At 42.1% G+C, this 20,547-nt stretch overlaps 2 protein-coding genes across 2 annotated transcripts in view; one reads left to right on the top strand and one right to left on the bottom strand.

Moving 5' to 3' along the window:
- Window positions 1–675: 675 nt before the first annotated feature.
- Window positions 676–4,931, bottom strand: TMEM60 (transmembrane protein 60). Its single transcript, XM_080936242.1, has 2 exons — window positions 4,755–4,931; window positions 676–1,347 (listed from the first exon to the last, which is right to left on the bottom strand). The coding sequence occupies exon 2, from the start codon at window positions 1,295–1,297 to the stop codon at window positions 896–898; it is 402 nt and encodes a 133-aa protein (XP_080792368.1). The 5' UTR covers window positions 1,298–1,347; window positions 4,755–4,931; the 3' UTR covers window positions 676–895.
- A 401-nt stretch (window positions 4,932–5,332) lies between these two features.
- PHTF2 (putative homeodomain transcription factor 2) overlaps window positions 5,333–20,547 on the top strand; it is a 104,311-nt gene continuing 89,096 nt past the window's right edge. Inside the window, exon 1 of the mRNA XM_080936201.1 lies at window positions 5,333–5,446. The gene's annotated coding sequence lies outside the window, so the exon portion shown is untranslated. The remainder of the gene's footprint in view (window positions 5,447–20,547) is intronic.

Raw genomic sequence — 20,547 nt, forward strand, 5'->3', positions numbered from 1 at the left:
AAAAGTTCTTATAAGTTTAGCAGTATAAGCACTTGCTCCTGTAGAGAGGGGCAGGGTTGGATTTCTAGCACCCAGATGGTCTCAACCTCTGTAACCCCAGTTCTGGAGAACCTTGTGCTCTTGTCGAGTCTCTATGCACGACTGCATACACACTAGTACACATAAACTCATGCAAGCACACACAACATTCACATGAAGTAATTGTTTTGAAATGCTTCACTTCCAAACTTTTCAGAAGTAATACTACCTGGATTTTATTGGAATTGATTAAATACCTTGTTATGGTAGCCACATAATTTCTCAAACCTGAACACTCTCAGATGAGGCACTGTGTCTGAGATATCCAAGACAAATGATTGGCATAACTGGTTTCTGGTAGAATGGGAAAGTAGGTTCCCTAACTTCAGTAGTAGGCAGCTCATTCTTTCTAAGTAGTAGGAACAGCTCAAAGTGAGCCTGTCCTATGTAAAAATGCCACACCAAGACTCTGTACTGGAACATGACCTGGCACCCCTGAAGTATTCTACAACCAATTTTCACTTCATAATTTAAATGCATCTTTACTTTGTTTATACAGAGCCGCAGTCCAGTAAAGGCATATACATAGATACTTTGTATTTACATCAAGTCCTGACTATACACAAGGTAAGAGGCATGTGGAAAAATGAGGTCAGAAACAAGCTTTATTTACACTGGGATAGTAAAGGTATCAACTCAAATATTGAATAATTTAGCTTTGGGTTGGCTAGAAGTTCATGCCACACCAATCCTGTTTTATAGTAGTTTAAGACTACACTTGGTATTTTCCCTCAGTTCTGTTATTCTTGAAACCTGCAAAGATTGGAAATACTGTATAGACTGAACAGCCATAGAAACCAGACGATGTACTTGGAGGTCAGTCTCTCACAAAAAAGACATTATATCCAAGTTCTGTTAGAGCGCCAGCCAGTAAGGCCCATAAAGGAATGAAGACATAGGAAAGATTCATGGTTGTAAACTGTTCCAGTTTAGCACACAGTGCGAGGCAGAAGGCTAACTTAAGTAACATTGCAATGAGGTACCAGGCTTTTTTTTTAATATTGTGTGATCCATGTCGGGGGTCAAAGCCAGACTTACACCGCCCAGCCATCTTCACAATCAGCATGACGAGAAGGATAGTGTCGAATATCCAGACTGGAATGAATATGAGGAACCAATTCCACGGTGCCTTCTCATCCAGTTTCAACACCAACATGATGAGGAAGAGTAATGTGAAGAGCCAGGTGAGGAGTACTCTCTGAGCCAAGGACATTCTCATTTAAACAGTTTGAAGAGGATGTTTCAGGGATGAAATAAGGGAAACACACCCTGAAAAGAAAAAAGGTCAAAAATTTATAGCAGAAATCACTTTGGTTTCTAGTAAAGTTGGCTGCTTCCTGCCTCCCAGATTCTCTAATTTAGAAAACATTCTAGCAATCACCAACTACTTTTGTATGTGTGTGTATGTGTGCTTGTGTACAGGCGTGCACACACACACTACACTCATATTTTCAATTCAATTCTGAATCCTGTGTTTGTATGTGTATAAAAATGCATGCATACTGCAAGTGCCCTCAGAGGCTGGAGGTGGCAGATTCCACTGGGGTACAGTTTAAGCACTTGCAAGCCTCCCAACAGTGGGTGCTGGGAACAGCTCTCTTTCCAGCCACTGCCACCATTTCTTACAGTCGACTGACAAGATGTTTAGTGTGGACACTGAGCATGAACTTCATTCCAGAGCAACTGGTTTCTTCTCAGTGTTATCAAGTCCAAGTCTTGACTTTACCTGCAGCTCAGGGATGCTCTTATCTCTCTGCATACTTGCAAACCTAGAGTTCTGCATTTAATTTCAAGAGGTGCTAAAAAAAAGTACCCAAGATCAACACAATGAAACGTTTTATAAGCTAGGATTTCTGTGCAGCCCTAGCAGTCCTGGAACTCCATCTTTAGACCAGGATGGCATCAAACTCAAGAGATACACCTGCCTCTGCCTCTTCAGTGCTGGGGTTAAAGGTGTGTACAACCACTGCCTGGTGCAGCCTCAGGTTTGTAAGGATAGAATGACTGGTATAAACTGAAAGAACAGACTGAAAAGGTGTCACTGGGCTAAATAATCCAGACAGGACTGATAACTACACTGACACATAATCCTTGTTTCTTGTATTTTTAACTATTCCCCTGCTAGAGCAGACCACTGAAAAACATGGGATTTTGTTATCACCTAGTGTTTAATGATTTGATGACAGAGGTTAGCGTTCATATCACTGTTCTCTCTTCTGTTTTAAAATAGATTCTTTTCAAAAACTTTTTATGTGTATGTCTGCATGTGTGTGCCACATGTGCAAATGACCATGGAGCCTAGAAAAAAGACTGTCCAGTGCTTTCGGAGTATGAACATTATCTGACACCCCAGGTTGGTGCTAGAGTACAGGAAGTCCTGGATCAGCTGATGTAGGTAATGGGAATTGAATTCAGGTCCTCTGGAAGAACAGCATTTCTAACTGCTAAGCCATCTCTCCGTTACCCAGGACCCTAGCTAGAGTCTTACATCCTTACATTTGGAAAGCCCACGACCCACTCACTGCAGAATATTCTCAGTTCCTCTTAAATTTATTCAGTGCTATGTCACTAAGATAACTCTTAAGAACTTCTACTTTCAGTTATGAACACATTAACATATTGTAGCTTAAGGTATCAAGATGTATTATATCTAATTTTCAGAAATGGATTTACAATTCAAGTTTTTTTTTTTTTTTTTTTTTTTTTTTTTTTTGAAATCAAAACCTTGTGACCATTAAGAGGAAGGATAGAAACAATGGGAAATCAGAAAGCAGACAACATGTAGTTGACTAAGGCAACTTGCTCAACAGAGGGCAAGGAAATGGAAACAGCTGAGTAACAGTTTATTCCTTTGACCACTTGGAGAAGGAAATGGAATGTAGAACATGAGACTGTGAGAGGAACAAGTAGAGAAATTTTGCTCCCCCTTCCACCATTCAAGTTCTGGAGACTGAGCTCAGGCCATCGGCCTTGGTGACAAGTGCAGCGTTTACCTGCTAAACTCTTACTGTCTCAAGAAGAAATAATTAGGAAAGTGATCTCCATGAGAAAGCCACTGGCACATGACAGTGAAGATGATAAGCATGCACTAGAGAAGGGACGATCACCAACGGCAGGGGTAAAGAGAAGGCACGGGTGCTAGAAAGATGCAGAAAGAAACAGGAAGAGCCGAAGAGCTGGCTCAAGAGACCAGCTGCCCGGCACCAGTGTGGTCCATCTATTGATAAAGTCTGTATATCTCTAGAAAAGCCATCTTGCTGACTGTCCACACCTGTTGTAGCTCAGTAGTTAGATGCTGAAGTACTAGTGACTTCTCAGACCCATGAATTTGCATGTTGTTTAGATTGCAAATGAAATGCTCTGGACTGCAGGATTTGGCTTTTAGGAAGGCTTTATTTTTGAGAAAGAAATCACACTACATAGCCTGGCTTACCTAAAACTTTGCTTAAATAGAGCAGCCTGGCTGTGAACTCAAAAGAGCTACCTGACTTGACTCTGCTGGGACTAAAGGCACAGTGGTATAAGAACTGCTCATAGTTGTCTTGGAAGGCAATTTTCTGTACCAGTCCTTCCAGAAAGGATATAGCAGAATGGGATTAAATTTGGAAGCAGAGGTGGAGATGTGGGCAGGCTGCTTAGTTAACCGTGTTTTTAAAAATCCTGTGAAATATGTTCACTCAGTCCCAACCTCTTAAAGAACTTTTAACAAAGTTTTGTGATTGATAATATTCTTAAACACAACTTTTCTACATGCTAAAGGATAATACAGGATAAGCCGCCCACCACCAGGAACGAATACCAAGTTGGGTGCAATGACCACAGGCATTTTAGGATTAGATGGGATAGGATGCAAAGGCCTAAGCTTATTGCTGTTACAAGTTTATAATTGTGTGTCAAAACAAAACTCATAGAAAATACTCTCAACAATGGGGATGACCTTACTGACATTTAAGGACTGCATATGCTGAACTACAATGGTGATACAAGATTCCAATTTTGCAAAGACATCTTAACTGTTTTAATAGAACTTATTTGGTTTTAACCACCACTTTCTTTCTAAGGGTTGGTCAGAGGCGCACTCCAAGGCTAAAACATCTGCTCAACAGATATTTCCCACTTAAGGTGGTTATATCTGAACACAGAAGTTCTTTGTTTTTTTTCTCTTGTATGATTCCGGATCCATTGTTGGTACCCTCAGAGCTTTTTTCCCCACATGGAAATATACAGGCCTCTTCTTCTAACACCTGCATCTAATAATTAGTTGGGTGTAGTAGATTCATCCAAGGTCCTTCCCATGCCATTCCATTTCCCTTCTCCCGCTACTCTAAATGCTCTTCTCGATGAACTCTCCTTACCCAAAGACAGCTCTGTTTAATCAGCTCACAATTTCCTTTTCAAAATACGTGGCCTCGCTGCACACAACTTGGTTGACTTCAGGGCTCATTTGCCCTGGCACGTCAGCATCCTATCCTGGTAAACTATCCTGGTCTTTGGTGGTTTCGCGGGGATGTCCGGACTCTCTCAGCCTCATGCTGGAATTTAAAGCGGTCTTTGCAGGATGCATCCTATAGCAGTCGTGCAACGCACTAGTAGTGTGGTCGCAGCAGGAAGGGGTGAGGGTCACCCGCAGGCAGCGCCACGGCACGGGCAGAGCAAAGGCCGAGCTCCCGACTCACCTGGTAGCGCGGCTGGCCGGAGAGCCGAGAGGGCAGCGAAGGTCGGGAAATACGCCAGTTTGGATCCTAGTCCTCTTCCACACTTTTCCCCCCATTAAATTCTTAGGCCCTCACATGATAATTAAACAGAAGACATAGTTCCGCCTCTCTAAACCGCCGCAGCGGAGGCCCTCCACACCTCAGGGTCCCGCCCACATCCGGGGCCGTTCCCGCTCCCTTTGGCCTATCCCAGAGAGCGGAGAGGACGCCGGACCGCGTTCGCAGGTCCGTTCCTCTCGCTTATTGGATGATTTAGCCGCCAGTAACTGACTGCCCTCCTTTCTGGTTCGATAAAAGGGAGTCAGTGACCGCGCCCCCTGGGCCCGCCTCTTAGTCCTATAGGTTCGGAGAAAAGTCAGTTTTCCGCTCCCGCCCGCCGTCGGCCCAGCCCTCACTTCGCCTGGATTTCTCCCCGCCCCCCTCGCCCCGCCCCCTCAACCTGCGGGCAGCGGCGCAGACTCCGTGGCCAGGCGTGGAGCGGCGGAGGGGCGGGGCGTCCCGGGAGGCGGAGCGCGGTGGGGGCGGTGCGAGGGTGGAGGCAGCGCGCCGCCAGCGGCGGGGCTGTAGCTCTCTGGGCTCCGGCGGCGGCGCTAGCTTTCGAGACTCTGCGCGTCTCCTAGCCGCTTCGCAGCGGCGCGGCGCCGGCGGCTACGGTAAGCGCCACAGCTCCACGCTCGGCGGGCCATGTGGAGGTCGCCGCGCTCTGACAGGATCCCAGGGGCTGTGTGGACCGGGCGGCGGAGCAGAGGGCGGGATGGGGGCGCGGGGCTCGGGGGACGGCGTGGCGCCCCCATGCCACGGGCACCTGCGGGCCCCGCTCGGCCGCGGCCCCCTCCCATCGCTGGGGCGCGGCGGCTGCGGCCCGAAGATCCGCGCGGTGTGGGCGCCCGCGCCTCTGCGCTACCGGGGCTTGGGGTCGCGCGATCCCCAGAGGGCGTGTGGGGGCGGCGGGTGGCCGGGCCCGGGCTCGGGCTCACGCGAGGTCCTCTAGCGGCCCGACGCGCGGGCTCGCGGAGCGGTCGTCCTGCGGTGCTGGCACTGCCCGCGCGGAAGGGCAGCTGCTGCTCCCGCAGCCCCGGCGCACTGGAGTTGCAGCTCCTACAGCGACTGCGGAGGGGCGGCTGCCCGAGTCCCGTGCGTGGGCCTTGCAGGGCATTTCAGGTCTGCAAACAATGCATGGTCCATAGGCATGCTTCACCTTGTTTCTGCCTCGCGTTGACAGCCAGCCTTCTAGTATTGTTCCGGTATTGTGCTTTCTAACTCATCACCGCCTTGTTAAACTTCAGGGATCAGGTCGTTAACCATTTTATTTTTATCCCGGCAACACCGGAAAGTACAATGTGGAACAATTAATTAATCTCCGTGTGGGTTTTACATACTTGGGTGTATGTAAATTCGATAAGCATTTACATGTGTTTTGTCAGTAGTAGATCTTGGTTACTTTGATGTTATAAAATACTTTTGTAATTTCTTTTATTGCTTTCATCCAATATTTTTAAGCGTTTCTTGCCTTTTTTCTTCTTTTTCTGAGTCTGAATTTGTTATGTACTTTCTTAAATCCTTTTTTCTAACACTGGACTTCCACAGGCACTTTAGCTCAAGCCCTAACTTAGGTTTGGGGTACAGGGTATAGATTAAAAGAGAAAGAAACGGGTATGCCTGTGAGTTTTATGGCTCAGACACCAGACTGTAAAGGAAAGGAATCGGGAGGTCCGGATAGACTGAGCCATGTCTGGAACCAGAAAACAACAAGGAGGTTTCAGGAAATTTCTTAAGTTTTTCCCCCTTTGGGAGTAGTCTGCCCCCTGCTCAGGGAAGCTGTTGAATACATTAGATAGTAACAGTACTATCTAATGTTGGGTGGTGAGGATTGTGATTTTAACCATATTGTAGCAGAACATGAAAAGGTATTCATTTCAAGTGCATCTAACAGTGTGGCCACTCATGCATAGTCAAGCCTGCAGGAGTTAAATATTTTAAAGGCCAAATTGGCACTGGAGAGTTGATGCTAAAAATAAAGATGACCTGAACAGTTTCTGAGTGGAAACCTTTTTGGCTAGTCCATTTTATACATAATTGTAAGGAATATGCAATGCATATATCACCACTAAGAGAATTTAATGTTAATTGTTGAAAAAAATGAAGATCATAAATTAGTTAGATTATTTATATATTATGTCCCTTAGTCCAATGACTAATTACTATTCTCTATTCTCCAGCTAAGATTTAGTTAAATAATTGGAGATATTAATGGTAATGAGTTGATGGATTGACTTACAACCGATTTGATTACAAGGACGACATTTCAAGTATTGTGCTTTAAGACTACGGTGAATGGGAGTAGACTTGGTAGAAAGGGACTGAGAAATAGAAGACGACGGTGCTACAGAGTGAGAAGCTGAATCCAAGCGCTTTCTCTCGTAACACTCAGATCACTATGTAAAGGCCATGCTGAGTGTGGCTGAAGATGTAGGGATGAAGTGGACCACTGTCACTGTTCTTAGGAGTCAGCCATTTAAGAGGAGAGCCATTTAAACAAAGGGTAGTACCGTATTATATTGGGACAGTGTGTGGAATCTGGCTGACTTAATAGAGAGTTTAAAGGGTAGTAGGGCCAAGTGTGGTAGCCTGTGCCTTTAATTCGATCTAGGTTTTGAGAGGCAGAGGCAAGGAGATGTCTGAATTCTAGGACAGCCAAGTCTACGTAGTGAGACATTTTTTTCAAGCAATAGCAACGAAAACTGTACCAAAGGGGTTTGAGAGATGGCTCAGTAGTTAAGAGCACTGTCTGCTTTTCCAAAGGACCGGAAGATGTTTTTTGTGCATTGATGCACATAAAAATAACACTGGCTGCTCTTCCAGAAGACCTGGGTTCAGTTCCCAGCACTCACTTGGCTGCTCATAACTGTCTGTAACTGAAGTTCCAGGAGATCCCACATCCTCACACAGACATACATTCGGGCAAAACATCAATGTAAATTTCTTTTTAAAAGCAAGGACGAAAGGAACAAAAGAATCAAACCAAAACAAGATACAGTCACAAGAGTTTGAATACCTGTTGGCCTTTTTTACTGTGAACATGATACCACATCAGTTTCCTTATTTGGTTAGCAGAGAGGATAGTACTTCTAAGTGGGTATTAAATACGAAACAATAAGCACTGAACAAAGAAACAAAGAACTGGAATGTTTTATTTTGTAAGATAAAGGTTGAGAGGTCCGGGAGGAGCTTTCTGAGCATTGGAGGCTTAAGTATTTTCCATCAATAGGGAAGGTAGGAAGATACTCTCTACAGGAGAAGGCAGTCTCACAACTTGAGTCTAGCTTGAGAGAGAACCGGAATTGTAGCTTTAGATATAAGTTCTTGTGAACACCGATGCTAATTTGTCTAGGCAGTGTGAGTATATCCACTTTTGAAGGTCAGAAATTGCAAACTTAATTATTAATTGTTAATAATAATTAATCATTTTAGTAATTTTTTTTGTTCTTGTGACAAAATACCATGACCAAAAGCGACTTATAAAAGAAAGTATTTAATTTCGGGCTCGTGGTTCTATATAGGTTGAGTCTGTGACCTTCGTGGTGTGGGGAGCCTGGCGTCTGGCAGCCGTGTAGAGCCATGAAATAGTAGCTGAGAACTTATAGTTAATGCAGAAGCATTGAAGCAGAAAGAAAGAGAAAACAGGAGATAAATGGGTTTTCACCCCCAAATGAGGTACCCCTCCAGCAAGTCCCTCCCTCCTAATTCTTCTCTAAGAGTTGCTAACTATACATTCATATACATGGGCCTGTGGGCGCCATTCCCACTTGGACCATCACATACACCTAGAGAAGCAATCTGTTGTTACATTTTTACCTAATACTTACCCTTCCACACTTACTTTCCAAGAGCCAATTGAGTGCATTCGTAAACATGTCTGGTTAGTCAGGCATTTCACCATTTCATTGAGCTTTTCTTTCCAAGCCGTGAATGAAGAGAACAGAACACTGCCAGAGGCACCATATTTTGTCTTCTTTATATAGGAATCTTAAAGTGGCGTTTGTTGTCCCTAATCTCTACTCTATAAAGGAGTCCAGAAACTCCTTTAATAGTCGACTTTCTTTCTATTTATTTATTTATTGATTCTTTTTGAATCAGGGTCTCATTATGTAGCTTTGGATGGCCTGGAACTCCATATAGAGTAGGTTGGCCTTGAACTTGGAGGTTCTAATTCCCCTGTGCCATGTGCCAGCGCAGCCAGCTTAACACTAGCTTGGTGTATGACTGTGGGGCAGAATGTTTTAAATTGGGACTTCACTTGAAACTGAGAGAACGATTCCATGTTTACACTTCTGCTGTTATCACGGAACTCTGGGTTTCTAAAACTGAAGCATCCCTTGATCACCCGAAGTGCCTGACTAGGATGCAGATATAGATGACATTTAGGTCAGCTGCACTTTCGGTTCAGGTTATTGTACAAGGGGCAGAAAAAACCGCAGAGGTTTCTTTGCAAAGAAAAATGCTGACTGCTTCCTAAAGCAGGTGTTTTTGATGAGCATGAGGCAAGAAAGAAAATATGCTGGATTTAATTCTGAGTAGTGAGCATGAACTGGGGCAGGAAATGGCTGTGGCTGAAGAACTCCCTGATAATTATCACAGCTAGATGAAATCTGACATTCAGTGAGAGGAAGTAAAGAATGCAGTCTTCTGCATGGAGAAGCAGTAGAACTGTTGGGAGTTTATCTGCAGACGTTCTGAAGAACTACAGTAGGCACTGATAGCACTTAATTTAAACCTCAAGTGAGCTATTAACAAAACTGATTATAGAACCTGAAAAAATAGAGATAGCTAAAGTTTATGAAAGTTATGTACTCAAGTCTCGGTCTTCTGTAGATTGAGGTTTAGGTCTAAATTCTGTCATTGGCCAATTCAGCAGCTCTGGGTTCATTTTGTAATTTTTTTGAAGTTTGGTTTTGTTCTTAAAATACAGATGTCTGTCTTGTTACAGTTTAACGTAAAAAATTTAAGTGAGATATTAGATACCTTGAAATAATGCTTGGTGTAGGTGTATTAGACTCATTCAGAGCTGATTGTTGTGATTATTTGCCTACATTGAACTTTAAAACAACCATCTGGTGATAGTGGCACATCCCTTCAACCCCAGTACTTGGGAGGCAGAGGCTGGTAGACCTCTGAGTTTAGGGCCAGCCTGGTTCATGTAGTGAGTTCTGGTATAGCCAGGCTACATAATGAGGTGACCCTGACTCAAAACAAACAAACAAAACAAATAGAAAATGCCAGAAAAAGGTAACAAAACCAGAAAATGTCAGACAGGAAAATAACTCAAGAAGAAGCAATACTCTGCTAAGTCATTCATGGGCAGAGTTCAGTAAAAAATTATTAAAGCCACATATATATGGAACGAGTTTAATATTCTTAGTGTCAAAAACATAAACTTACTGTAACAGCAATGTGATTAAAACATATAGATGAAGGGACTTATTTTCCTTAGTCTCCATCTTATTTCTAAAATATTTTTTCTGTGTTTGTGTGTGATATGTATACATTCCTTGGTGTGTGTGTGTATGTGTGTGTGTGTGTGTGTGTGTGTATGTGTGTGTGTGTGATATGTATACATTCCTTGGTGTGTGTGTGTGTGATATGTATACATTCCTTGATGTGTGTGTGTGTGTGTGTGTGTGTGTGTGTGATATGTATACATTCCTTGGGGGGTGTGTGTGTATGTGTGTGATATGTATACATTCCTTGGTGTGTGTGTGTGATATGTATACATTCCTTGATGTGTGTGTGTGTGTGTGTGTGTGTGTGTGATATGTATACATTCCTTGGGGTGTGTGTGTGTGTGTGTGTGTGTGTGTGTGTGTGATATGTATACATTCCTTGGGGTGTGTGTGTGTGTGTGTGTGTGTGTGTGTGTGTGATATGTATACATTCCTTGGGGTGTATGTGTGTGTGTGTGTGTGTGTGTGTGATATGTATACATTCCTTGGGGTGTGTGTGTGTGTGTGTGTGTGTGTGTGTGTGATATGTATACATTCCTTGGGGTGTGTGGGGTGTGTGTGTGTGTGTGTGTGTGTGTGTGTGTGTGCAGTCATGCACAGGAACATGCCCATGTGTAAGCATAGGCCAGAGGTTGGCATTGTGTGTGTGTCTTCACCAGCCATGCTCTATCATCACTGGACTTGGGGCTCACTGGTGTGGCCCCCCTGCGGGCCAGCAGGCCCAGAATTCTGTCTACCACCCAGGTGATGTGCAGGATGACATGTGGCGGCTTTATTGGGTTTTGGGAATGAATCTGAGATTCTTGTGCTTACAGGGAAGGTAGAAATTTAGCCATTTCCTAGACCCTTATTTCTAAACTCTTTAATAAAGATTTGTTTCATTTTCAAATTTTTTTAACTTCACTATCATGTCTGCATATGATATGAGTGTGAGTGTGTTACAATATGTGTATACAGGTCAGAGGGCAACCTTACAGAATTGGTTCTCTCCTACCTTTACACGGGCTTCATTGCTCAGTCTTAGAAAGTCAGGCCTGTGTGGCAAGTGCTTTACCCACTGAGATATCTACTGGGGCCTTGTCTTAGTTATTTTTCTACTGCTGTGACAAAGGTCCATGACCAAGACAACTTATGAAATAGTTTTGTGGGAGCTTTTACAATTTCAGAGAGCTAGTACATGTTCGTCAAGGCAGGCAGCACAGGTGACAGGCAGTTGTGGCACTGGAGCAGCAGCTGAGAACTTATGTCTCATCTACATGCTTGAGGCAGAGGGAGGGGAGACAGCTAACTGGGAATGGTGTGGGCCTTTGCAACCTCGGACTAGGGACCAAGTATTTTACTATATGAGCCCGTGGGGGGCATTGTCATTCAAGCCGCCACATTCCACTCCCTGGCTTCTATATACTTGTAGCCATATCATAATGCAAAATATATTTATTTAGCGCATCTTCAAAAGTCCCCATAGTGAGGACAACTTTTAGGAGAGTGTACCAGGGCCTTACGGTTTCAAGGGGCTGGTTCACTGGGGAAATTGAGCCTTGACAGGACCGAGGGCTTCTTTCCCTATTGGTGCCCAACAAGGACATCCTCTACACATACGTAGCTGGAGCCATGTGTCCAGAACATTTTATTCTTTAACAGCTGATGTAACTTCAACTGCCTCAGTATACTCCCACCTTTCCGTTTGCTGCTTTGTTAACCATCTAGTTTACTTGGTGCTGCTTATTGGAATGTTGACCAATATTGTTGGCTTGGTCTTGTGTAAGTAGCCAGAGCTGTATTGAGTTGATGAGCGTAATCGTCATGCCATGTTCAGAAGACAGTGCTATTCTCAACCCCTGACTCATACTTTCTGACCCCCTTCTCCATGCAGCTGAGCCTTGGGAGCAGAGTTTGGTCTAGATGTCCCATTTAGAGTTGGGCATGCAATCGTCACTTATTCTTGACACTTTGACCAGTACTTTATTGCTGACCATCTCAGAGGGAAGCTTCATGGGCTAAAATTGAAGACAGTGCTAATCTCTGTGGACACAAAAGTATTTAGAAGGCAGTTTAACATTACAAGCATGTAGCAGCGCTCCCGAGGGCCTATTACTTACCTAGCCACAAGCTTTGGACCATGCTTACAAGACCATGCCGATTTCTTCTTGTGGAATAGAACTCAGATTCATTACTTCCAAAACCTTGGTGCCAAGCCATTAATAATACAATTGTAGGAAGCTTTAATTGCAAGTAATCCTGGGTAATAGAAGAGGCTAGTTAAACTACGTATTTTCTTTTTATGCCATACATCCCTTTGTCTACTCTTTTTTTAAAGATTTGTTTAAAAAATATATATGTATATGTATGTATATATATATACACTGTAGCTCATACAAAGGTATGCTACTCTTATTTCTGACTCTAACACTCTTCCCCCACCCAGTGGGATCTAGTTAAGGGTTTATCTGTTTTATTGCAAATATCAGTGAAGCAGCCTTTGGTTTTCCTGTTAATTGTTTATCTCCACTTTCACTGGTTTATATTCTGTATTATTTCCATCTGCTGTTTATTTACCTTGATTTTTTTTTTTTTTGCTCTTAACTGAGATCTTCAGGTAGAAACTTAGATATTGAAATCTTTATTCTCCTGCAAAATAAAAGTTTAATTCTATACAATTCTCTTTTAAATAGTGTGTACTGACTGGTTGTGTGTGTCAGCTTGACACAAGCTGGAGTTAATCACAGAGAAAGGAGCCTCAGTTGAGGAAATGCCTCCATGGGATCCAGCTGTAAGGCATTTTCTCAACTAGTGACCAAGGGGGGAGGGCCCAGCCTATTGTGGGTGATGCCATCCCCGGGCTGGTAGACCTGGGTTCTATAAGAAAGCAGGCTGAGCAAGCCAGGGGGAGCAAGTCAGTAAGTAACATCCCTCCACGGGCTCTGCATCAGCTCCTGCTTCCTGAGCTGCTTGAGTTCTAGTCCTGACTTCCTTTGGCAATGGACAGCATGTGGAAGTGTAAGCTGAATAAACCTTTCATCCCTTGCTTCTTGGTCATGTTTGTGCAAGAATAGAAACCCTGACTAAGATGTAGTGGTTTTAAAATTTTACTTTTAGTCAGGTGTGTTGGTATACTTATGCCTTTAATCACAGCACTGGGAAGGCAGAGACAGGTGAATGTGTGTGTGTGTGTGTGTGAGAGAGAGAGAGAGAGAGAGAGAGACAGAGAGAGATATCTAAGATTGCCTCGATTCATTAGTGTGATTATGTCCGGTGGCATCCTGCAAAGGACAGAACTTTGTTATGGATGTGCGAGGATCTGTGTGATGAATTGACTTGGAGTCCTGTGGGTATATACCCAGGAGTGATAAAGCTGACTCATAGAAGATCTGTTTGGTTTCTTGTTTTTTAATGAAGCCTCTTTACTGACCTCCACAGTGGCTATGCAAGCTTACATTCCCACTGTTGTACAAGGTTCCCTTTTGTCTGAAGCCTTACCAGCATTTGTTGTTAGTTTTATTCTTAACTGAGATGCTGACTGGAACAAGGGAGAATCTCACTGTGGTTTTGATGTCTAGTGAAATAGAAGATTTTTTTCATGCCATTTATCCTTTTACGGACTGCTCATTTCATTAGCTCCTGTAAGTACTATTTTGTTTATTTCACTGTACAGGTTTTGGTATCTTATATCTTTATTAATTTATCTTTGTGTATGCTTGTGCTTGCATGCGTATGAATGTACATGCGTGTGTGCTGTGCACAAGGACACATGGGCACCGTGTACATGTTATGGCTTATGTGTGGATGTCTGAGAATAACGTGTAGGATTTTCTTTTCTTCCACTGTGTGAGTTCCTGGGATTAAACTCAGGTTGTCAGGTTTCTTGGCAAGCACTTGTTGAGTCCTCTTACTGGCTCCATTTTAAACTTAATAAGACTTATTTTATTAACCCTCAATATGATCTGGCATCTTATGTCTGAAAATCTTTTGGTTTGGCTGGTGGAAGGCCTTGACCATGCTAGAAGTATGCTGTTACTGACAGGGAGGCAACACTGCCACGGGACTGCATTCCTCCCCAGTGCATGAAGCGCTCCTCTTGTACTCTTTTCCTGCATATTTCATAGTCTAAGGACCTATGTTTAAGTCTTCAACTAATTTTGAAGTAATTTTAATATATAAAACAATGGTCCTTCATTGTTTTGCATGTAGATATCTATCCAGATTTCAGACTAGCATTTGTGATGGAAGAGTTTGTTCTTCTGCCACTGAGTGACTTACTATCTTTGTTGAAGATTGTTAGACCATGCCAATGAAGTCTTAATTCAGTTTCACTTGTCATTTTGCCTTTTTGTCAGTACCAAACTTTTTATTACAGCTTTGCAATTTATTTTATAGTCAGGAAATTTGAATCTTACAGATGTTCTCAGTTGTCTTGTTTTATTTTTAGGCCCTGTAAAATTCAATGTAAGTTTTACTATGGAAATTTTTATATCTGCAAAACATGCCGTTGGAATTTTGGTAGGTGTTACATTGTATCTGTAGATTATTTTGGATATTGTGTGCCTCTTACTGGTATCAAGACTTCCAATCAAGGAACATGCAATGTTTTTCTTTTCAAATTTCTGATTTCTTCCAGCAATGTTTTGCATAATTATTTTTTACTAAACTAATTCATATTAAAACTACATTTTAATATTCTTGTTTACAAATCCTGTCATCTTTCTTTTATTTCTGTTTTTTTTTCTTATTGTTACAGCTTGTAAATTTTGTCTGAGTGTTAGACAGTTGTGTACTTTATGTTGTTTCTATCTGTATTTTCTTTGTATAGTTTTAAATATTAAGCATTTTTTTTCCTTTCTTCCCCTCCTTCCCCATTTTTTCTTTTTGTTTTGTTTTGATTTTTTTTTTTTTTTTTTTTTTTTTTTTTTTGAGACAGGGTTTCTCTGTGTAGCCCTGGCTGCTCTGGAATTCACTCTGTAGACCAGGTTGGCCTCAAACTCAGAGATCTGTCTGCCTCTGAGTGCTGAGTGCTGGGATTAAAGGTGTGAGCCACTCCTTCCTGGCAGAGCATTACAGTTCACAGTTAAAGAGAATCTGGGAACAGGTTAATCTTTCAGGTCTTGCTTTGTCAGCTTTCTTTGTGAAGACCAAGTACCTATTTTTTGTTGTTTATTTTGTTAAAAATTGTTTATTTCTGTGTGTGTGTGTGTGTTTGTGTGTGTGTGTGTTGTGTACACACGTGTGGAGATCAGAGGACAAGTTCTGGGAGTTGGTTCTCCTCCATTTGTGTCCTGAGGAGAAAACTCAGGTCTTCAGGTTTAGCTGCCAGCTCTTGCTCACTGAGCCATCTCAGCAGACCAGCACAAAGTGAATTTGGTGCTACTCTGAAGGCACCAGCTCTTGTGAGTGTTGTCTTATCCTTTAGTATAGGCTTTCCTCACTCTGGCTGGGTAGTTTGCTCATTACCTGCCCCTTTTGGGATTTGACTTGATGGAGTTTTCCTTCAGATATGTACTGAACAGTTCTCAGTTGGAGACTGAAGAAAAATCAAGTTTTCTCAAATTTTCATTGGGTAGCTGTCTTTCTAGACTTTCCCTGTGAACTTCAGCTGCCTTGGTATCTGAATACTCACATCTGCCCTCATTCTTGGAGACTTCTGGGCTTTGGTTTTCTCACTGCAACACTGATCTTTGAAACATAACAGCCAGTCATTGGCTTTGATTTTTTTCTTTAGAAGATTACTGTGTACCCATTGCTTTTTGTGCAAAAATAATTCATGTATATGTCAAGCCATTTAATTTTAGCATGCCTGTTTAGATTAATTATTATGCCTACTAACCCCAGAAAGCTCTGAACACTCCAGAAACAATTCACAGACTGTGTGAAGTTCAAGAAAAAAAAAAAAAAGAATATATTTTAATTAAAATAGAACTATATCACATCCCCCTTTCCTCCCTACAGCCCCTCCCAGTTTCTCTCCTATCTCCTCAAATTAATAGCTTCTTTTCCTATATTATTGTTACATATATACATATGTGTATATATATGTACCCACAAATACTTAATTACAACCTTAAAAAATATATTCGTATACTTTTATGCAAAAATGCTGAAAATTTGTACATTTATCTTTGTTTTTTAAAATAAAGTTTTTCAATAAAAATTATTATGTCTAGCAATGGAAATTTTTATTTTGTGTCTATGAGTGTTTTGCATATTTGCGTGTGTGTGTACCACATGTATGAACGGTAGCTGCCCAGGCTTGAAGATGTTGGGTCCCCTAGGACTGGAGTTAAAAATAGTTGTAAGTTGCCACAAATGCTGCTCCTTTAGAAGAGCCACTGCTGATTCATGGCTTCGGCCCCATATCATAGAATTCTTGTATATTGAGTTTTGAAGTCATAATCTACGTGGAAAAAGCAAAGCGTCATTTTGGTGTTGATATAATAAATCCAGTGATCTCAGCGGGCATTAGCCAGAGTATAGCAAATACTGGCTGACTGAACATGCTTCTGTTCATCTCCACCAGTTAGTTTGGTTGGCCAGTTCGTTTGTCTGTCTGTCTGTCTGTCTGTCTCTTTCTCCTTGTTCTCCACTTCTAAGATTTATTTATTTTTATTTTATGTGCATGAGTGCTTTACCTACATGTATATGTGTGGACCACATCTCTACTTGGTGCCTTTGGTTACTAGAAGAATCTGGAGTTACACATGGTTGTGAGCTGCCATGTGGGTGCTGAGAATTGAACCCAGTCCTCTGCAAGAATAGCCAATGCTTTTAACTGCTGAGTATTTCTCTAAGAAATGTGAAATGGATTTAGACATTTTCATGCTAGAGATCTTATTGCTACTAAGGAATTATTGCTTCTAGGTCCACACAATGAACCTAGTCAAATGTATTTGTTAACTATATATACGTAGAGGGGTATGTATAGTGTACATTTATTTTTCAGAAAGGGATATTGAGTTGACTGGTGCCATGGCTATTAAAAATAAAGACAGAGTGGAAGTGCACACACCTTAATCCCAGCACTGAGGAATCAGAGGCAAGAAGATTCTGAGTTCAAAGCTGGCCTGGTCTATACAGTGAGTTCCAGGACAGCCAAGGCTACACAGAGAAATTTTGTTTCAATAAACAAACAAAAACAGAGAGGGGAAGGGGGGGAATATAGTCTTCACTACATAATCTCATTATTCTTAAAAGAAATTGTAAAGCTGAGTGGTTATATGCATTTACAATACCAGCCACTTGGGAGACCTACTCTGGTGAATTGCAAGTTAGAGGTTTATGAGGGCCTGTTAGAGGAAAATGAGGAAGGCTGGAGTTCAGCTCATTGAGCCCTGGAGTCATTGCTCAGTTCTGAAAAAAGAAAGAACTAACTCCACTATTCTTGAGATGAGTAGACATTCTTGACACAGAAAGGTTGTTTTATTGGTCAACTCAATTCTAGGAATGAGATAGATTTTATTTGCAGAGAAAGGTAACCTGAATGGGAAAGACCTGGGCTGTCAACACACCCAAGAGCTAGTTCTGGCTTTCGGTTGTCTGTAGAGTCAGAGAGATACTCAGTAACATTGAATTGGAAAGTAACAGTTCCCCTAGTCTTCTTAAAGATGGCACTCACCACTTGACTGCCACATTTGTAGTGGAGACCGTCCAGTTGGCTCACCTGTGTGGCTGAGGTGAGATACAGTGCTCACCTGTGTGGCTGAGGTGAGATACAGTGGGCCAGCACTTTCTTTTCTGCCTGCAGTGTCCTGCCATCTGTGTATTCAGTCATGCGTCTGTCAGAGTTCATTTTGGTGGTCTTCTCTGTCCTTGTGTGTTTATGATTTTGCTTTGACGTCAGCTACATTTTATAAAGGAGTAAAGTGAAACCCCCATGTTTAGTTTTGCCATTTTTTTCCTCCTGAAAGTTTGAGATGTTTAATCTTAAAATCACTCTTACAGTGGATGGCGAGATGGGTGAGAGTGCTCACTTTGTAAGAACGTGGCCCTGAGTCCAGGTACCAGTAGCTAAATTCTTAAAAAGCTGCTGTGCTCTTACATGTGGTGAGACTCACAGAGGCATCTCCTTAGCTCCAGGCTCAGTGAGAGTAGACCCTTTCTCCAGGAGTAGAGCAGGACAGCCTGCGTTCTCTGGCTTCTTCACATGCTTACACCGGCATGTGCTCGCACAACATACAAATAGCACACAAACTCATACATACACATGTTTTCACAGAAGTTGCTCTTGTAGTAATACAATTATTGGAACATTATTGAGTATGTTTTCACAGGTTAATTTCCTGTAATGGATGACCTGTGCCAAGATGAATCTGAAGAAATGTGTCAAATAGATGAGAGGGAGGAAAAAGTTATTAGGTATATGAACTATTAGGCTTAGAAGGCAAGCATGGTAGTGTATGTTCTGTGTAGAATATGCATGTGAGTTGGCAGCCAAGGAGGTAGGTAGCTGTGCTGATTTTTACAATAGATCTATGGGCAGTTTGTGAAAGAAAGACCTTAGGTTTCTAGCCAAGTAAACTCTTTTTCTTCCTCTTTTAGGCACTGGGAAATTCCTAGAGGTTTTAAAGCAATGAAATCAGTTTCTTGTTTTGTTTTGATTTCAGTACTGAAAATGAAGAAATAAGAAACAAGTACTTGAATTAGAGAATGTGGGCATGTGGCAGCTCTATGTAGTGGGAAGGCATGTGGTGGCTGCTGTGTGGTGAGTAGGTGGTAGTGTACTGCATGCTTGCATATTTGCTGATTACTTCCTGTGTGGCACACAAAACTGGAAGAGGCAGCAGTGAGGAATTCACAGCAATGAGGAGGGCTTTGAAGTGTTCTACAATATTTTCACACAAGAGCTTAATGTACAGCCCTGTGGTTGCTGTTTAGTGCCTTGAATTTATAGCAAGAATGGAAACTGTGTGTCTTTTACTTACTTCCTCCTGGTAGAAGCAGCGGAAGTCAAAGCACAGCTGCTGCTAATTTATAATTCTTAGAATGTTTATACTGTCTTCAGTTGTGCCAGTAACATAAAACATTTATTGGGGGAAAAAAGATGTCAAGAAGTAAATACAGATGGGTTGGAGAGGTACCTCTTAGCCCTAGGAAGAGCCTTAGCCTCATACAAACTGGGTGTGGTGGTGCATATCCTTACTGCCAGCATTCGAAGAGACCAGTCAGCAGTTCAAGGTTATCTTAATCTTCACAGTAAATTTGAGTACATGAAATCCTGTTTCAAAAATAAAAGTAAGAAAATCCTAGCAGTAAAATGGAGGGATTTCTAAATAAATGTTAAATAAGATCACAGAACTTCCTTTCAGTTAAAACCTAAGGGGGGGCGGAATGAGAAAGACTAGGGCCGGACAGAGAGAGACAGTGAAGTATCGGACAAAGACCGTCTATCTACAGTGATGCTGAACACTTCAAAAGTAATGAGCAAGAACAGTGAAGCACATGGGAAGGCTATAGTTCTAGTCCCATGACACAAAGAAAATGTGAAGTTAAGAAGCCTTAGGGATCTCAGGCACAGAGGCAGCAGAACAGTTAAGGAAAGTTCTTGCGATGACCCTGCATAGAAATACTGTACAGCATTCTAAATAAAGGGTAAGAGCCAAAGCTGGTAATGGCAGCCTAGACTTCTGACTGAATCCTGATACATGATTGCCAGTGACCCTCAGGAATTGCTATATCTAACTTTAGCTCTTTTTATGTATGTTTGGATTATAGAAAAGTAGATTAAAATCAGTAAGCCATTCCCTAAATAGTTTGTGTTTGTGGTGTACCTATCCATGCACAGAAACAAACAGTCTAAGGCGAGGGTATCAAGTGTCATTTGGAGAACTATTTACAACTGAGTGAATAGACCACAGGGTAGCATCCTCATTGTAAACATTTGGTGGAACAGCTCATACACTGCTGCAACAAGTAGTCTGTCTTATAACCCAAGTGTGTTTGTCCTTAACAATAGAATCTTACCATCTGGTTATTGTGGGCAACCAAGAATAAATAAAGACACTAGAGGTGGGGCGTGGAAGCAGGAGCACCAGTATTCATCGGAAGATATCCCATGCCTGGCATTGACATTTAATTTAATAACTTGTGTCTTCCAGGGGGAAACATTGAGCACAGTACTGTGCATGTGTAGACAAACTTCTTTGAAAAAAAAAAAACAAACATTTTAAAATAGCTTACAGTGCAGTGGATTTTCATACATTCTTAGGGTGGTTTTTTGTTTTGTTTTATTTTGTTTTTTCGTGTGTGTGTTAAATTTATATCTTGCC

The sequence above is a fragment of the Micromys minutus genome (assembly GCF_963924665.1).
Source record: "Micromys minutus genome assembly, chromosome: 23".
NCBI lineage: Eukaryota > Metazoa > Chordata > Mammalia > Rodentia > Muridae > Micromys > Micromys minutus.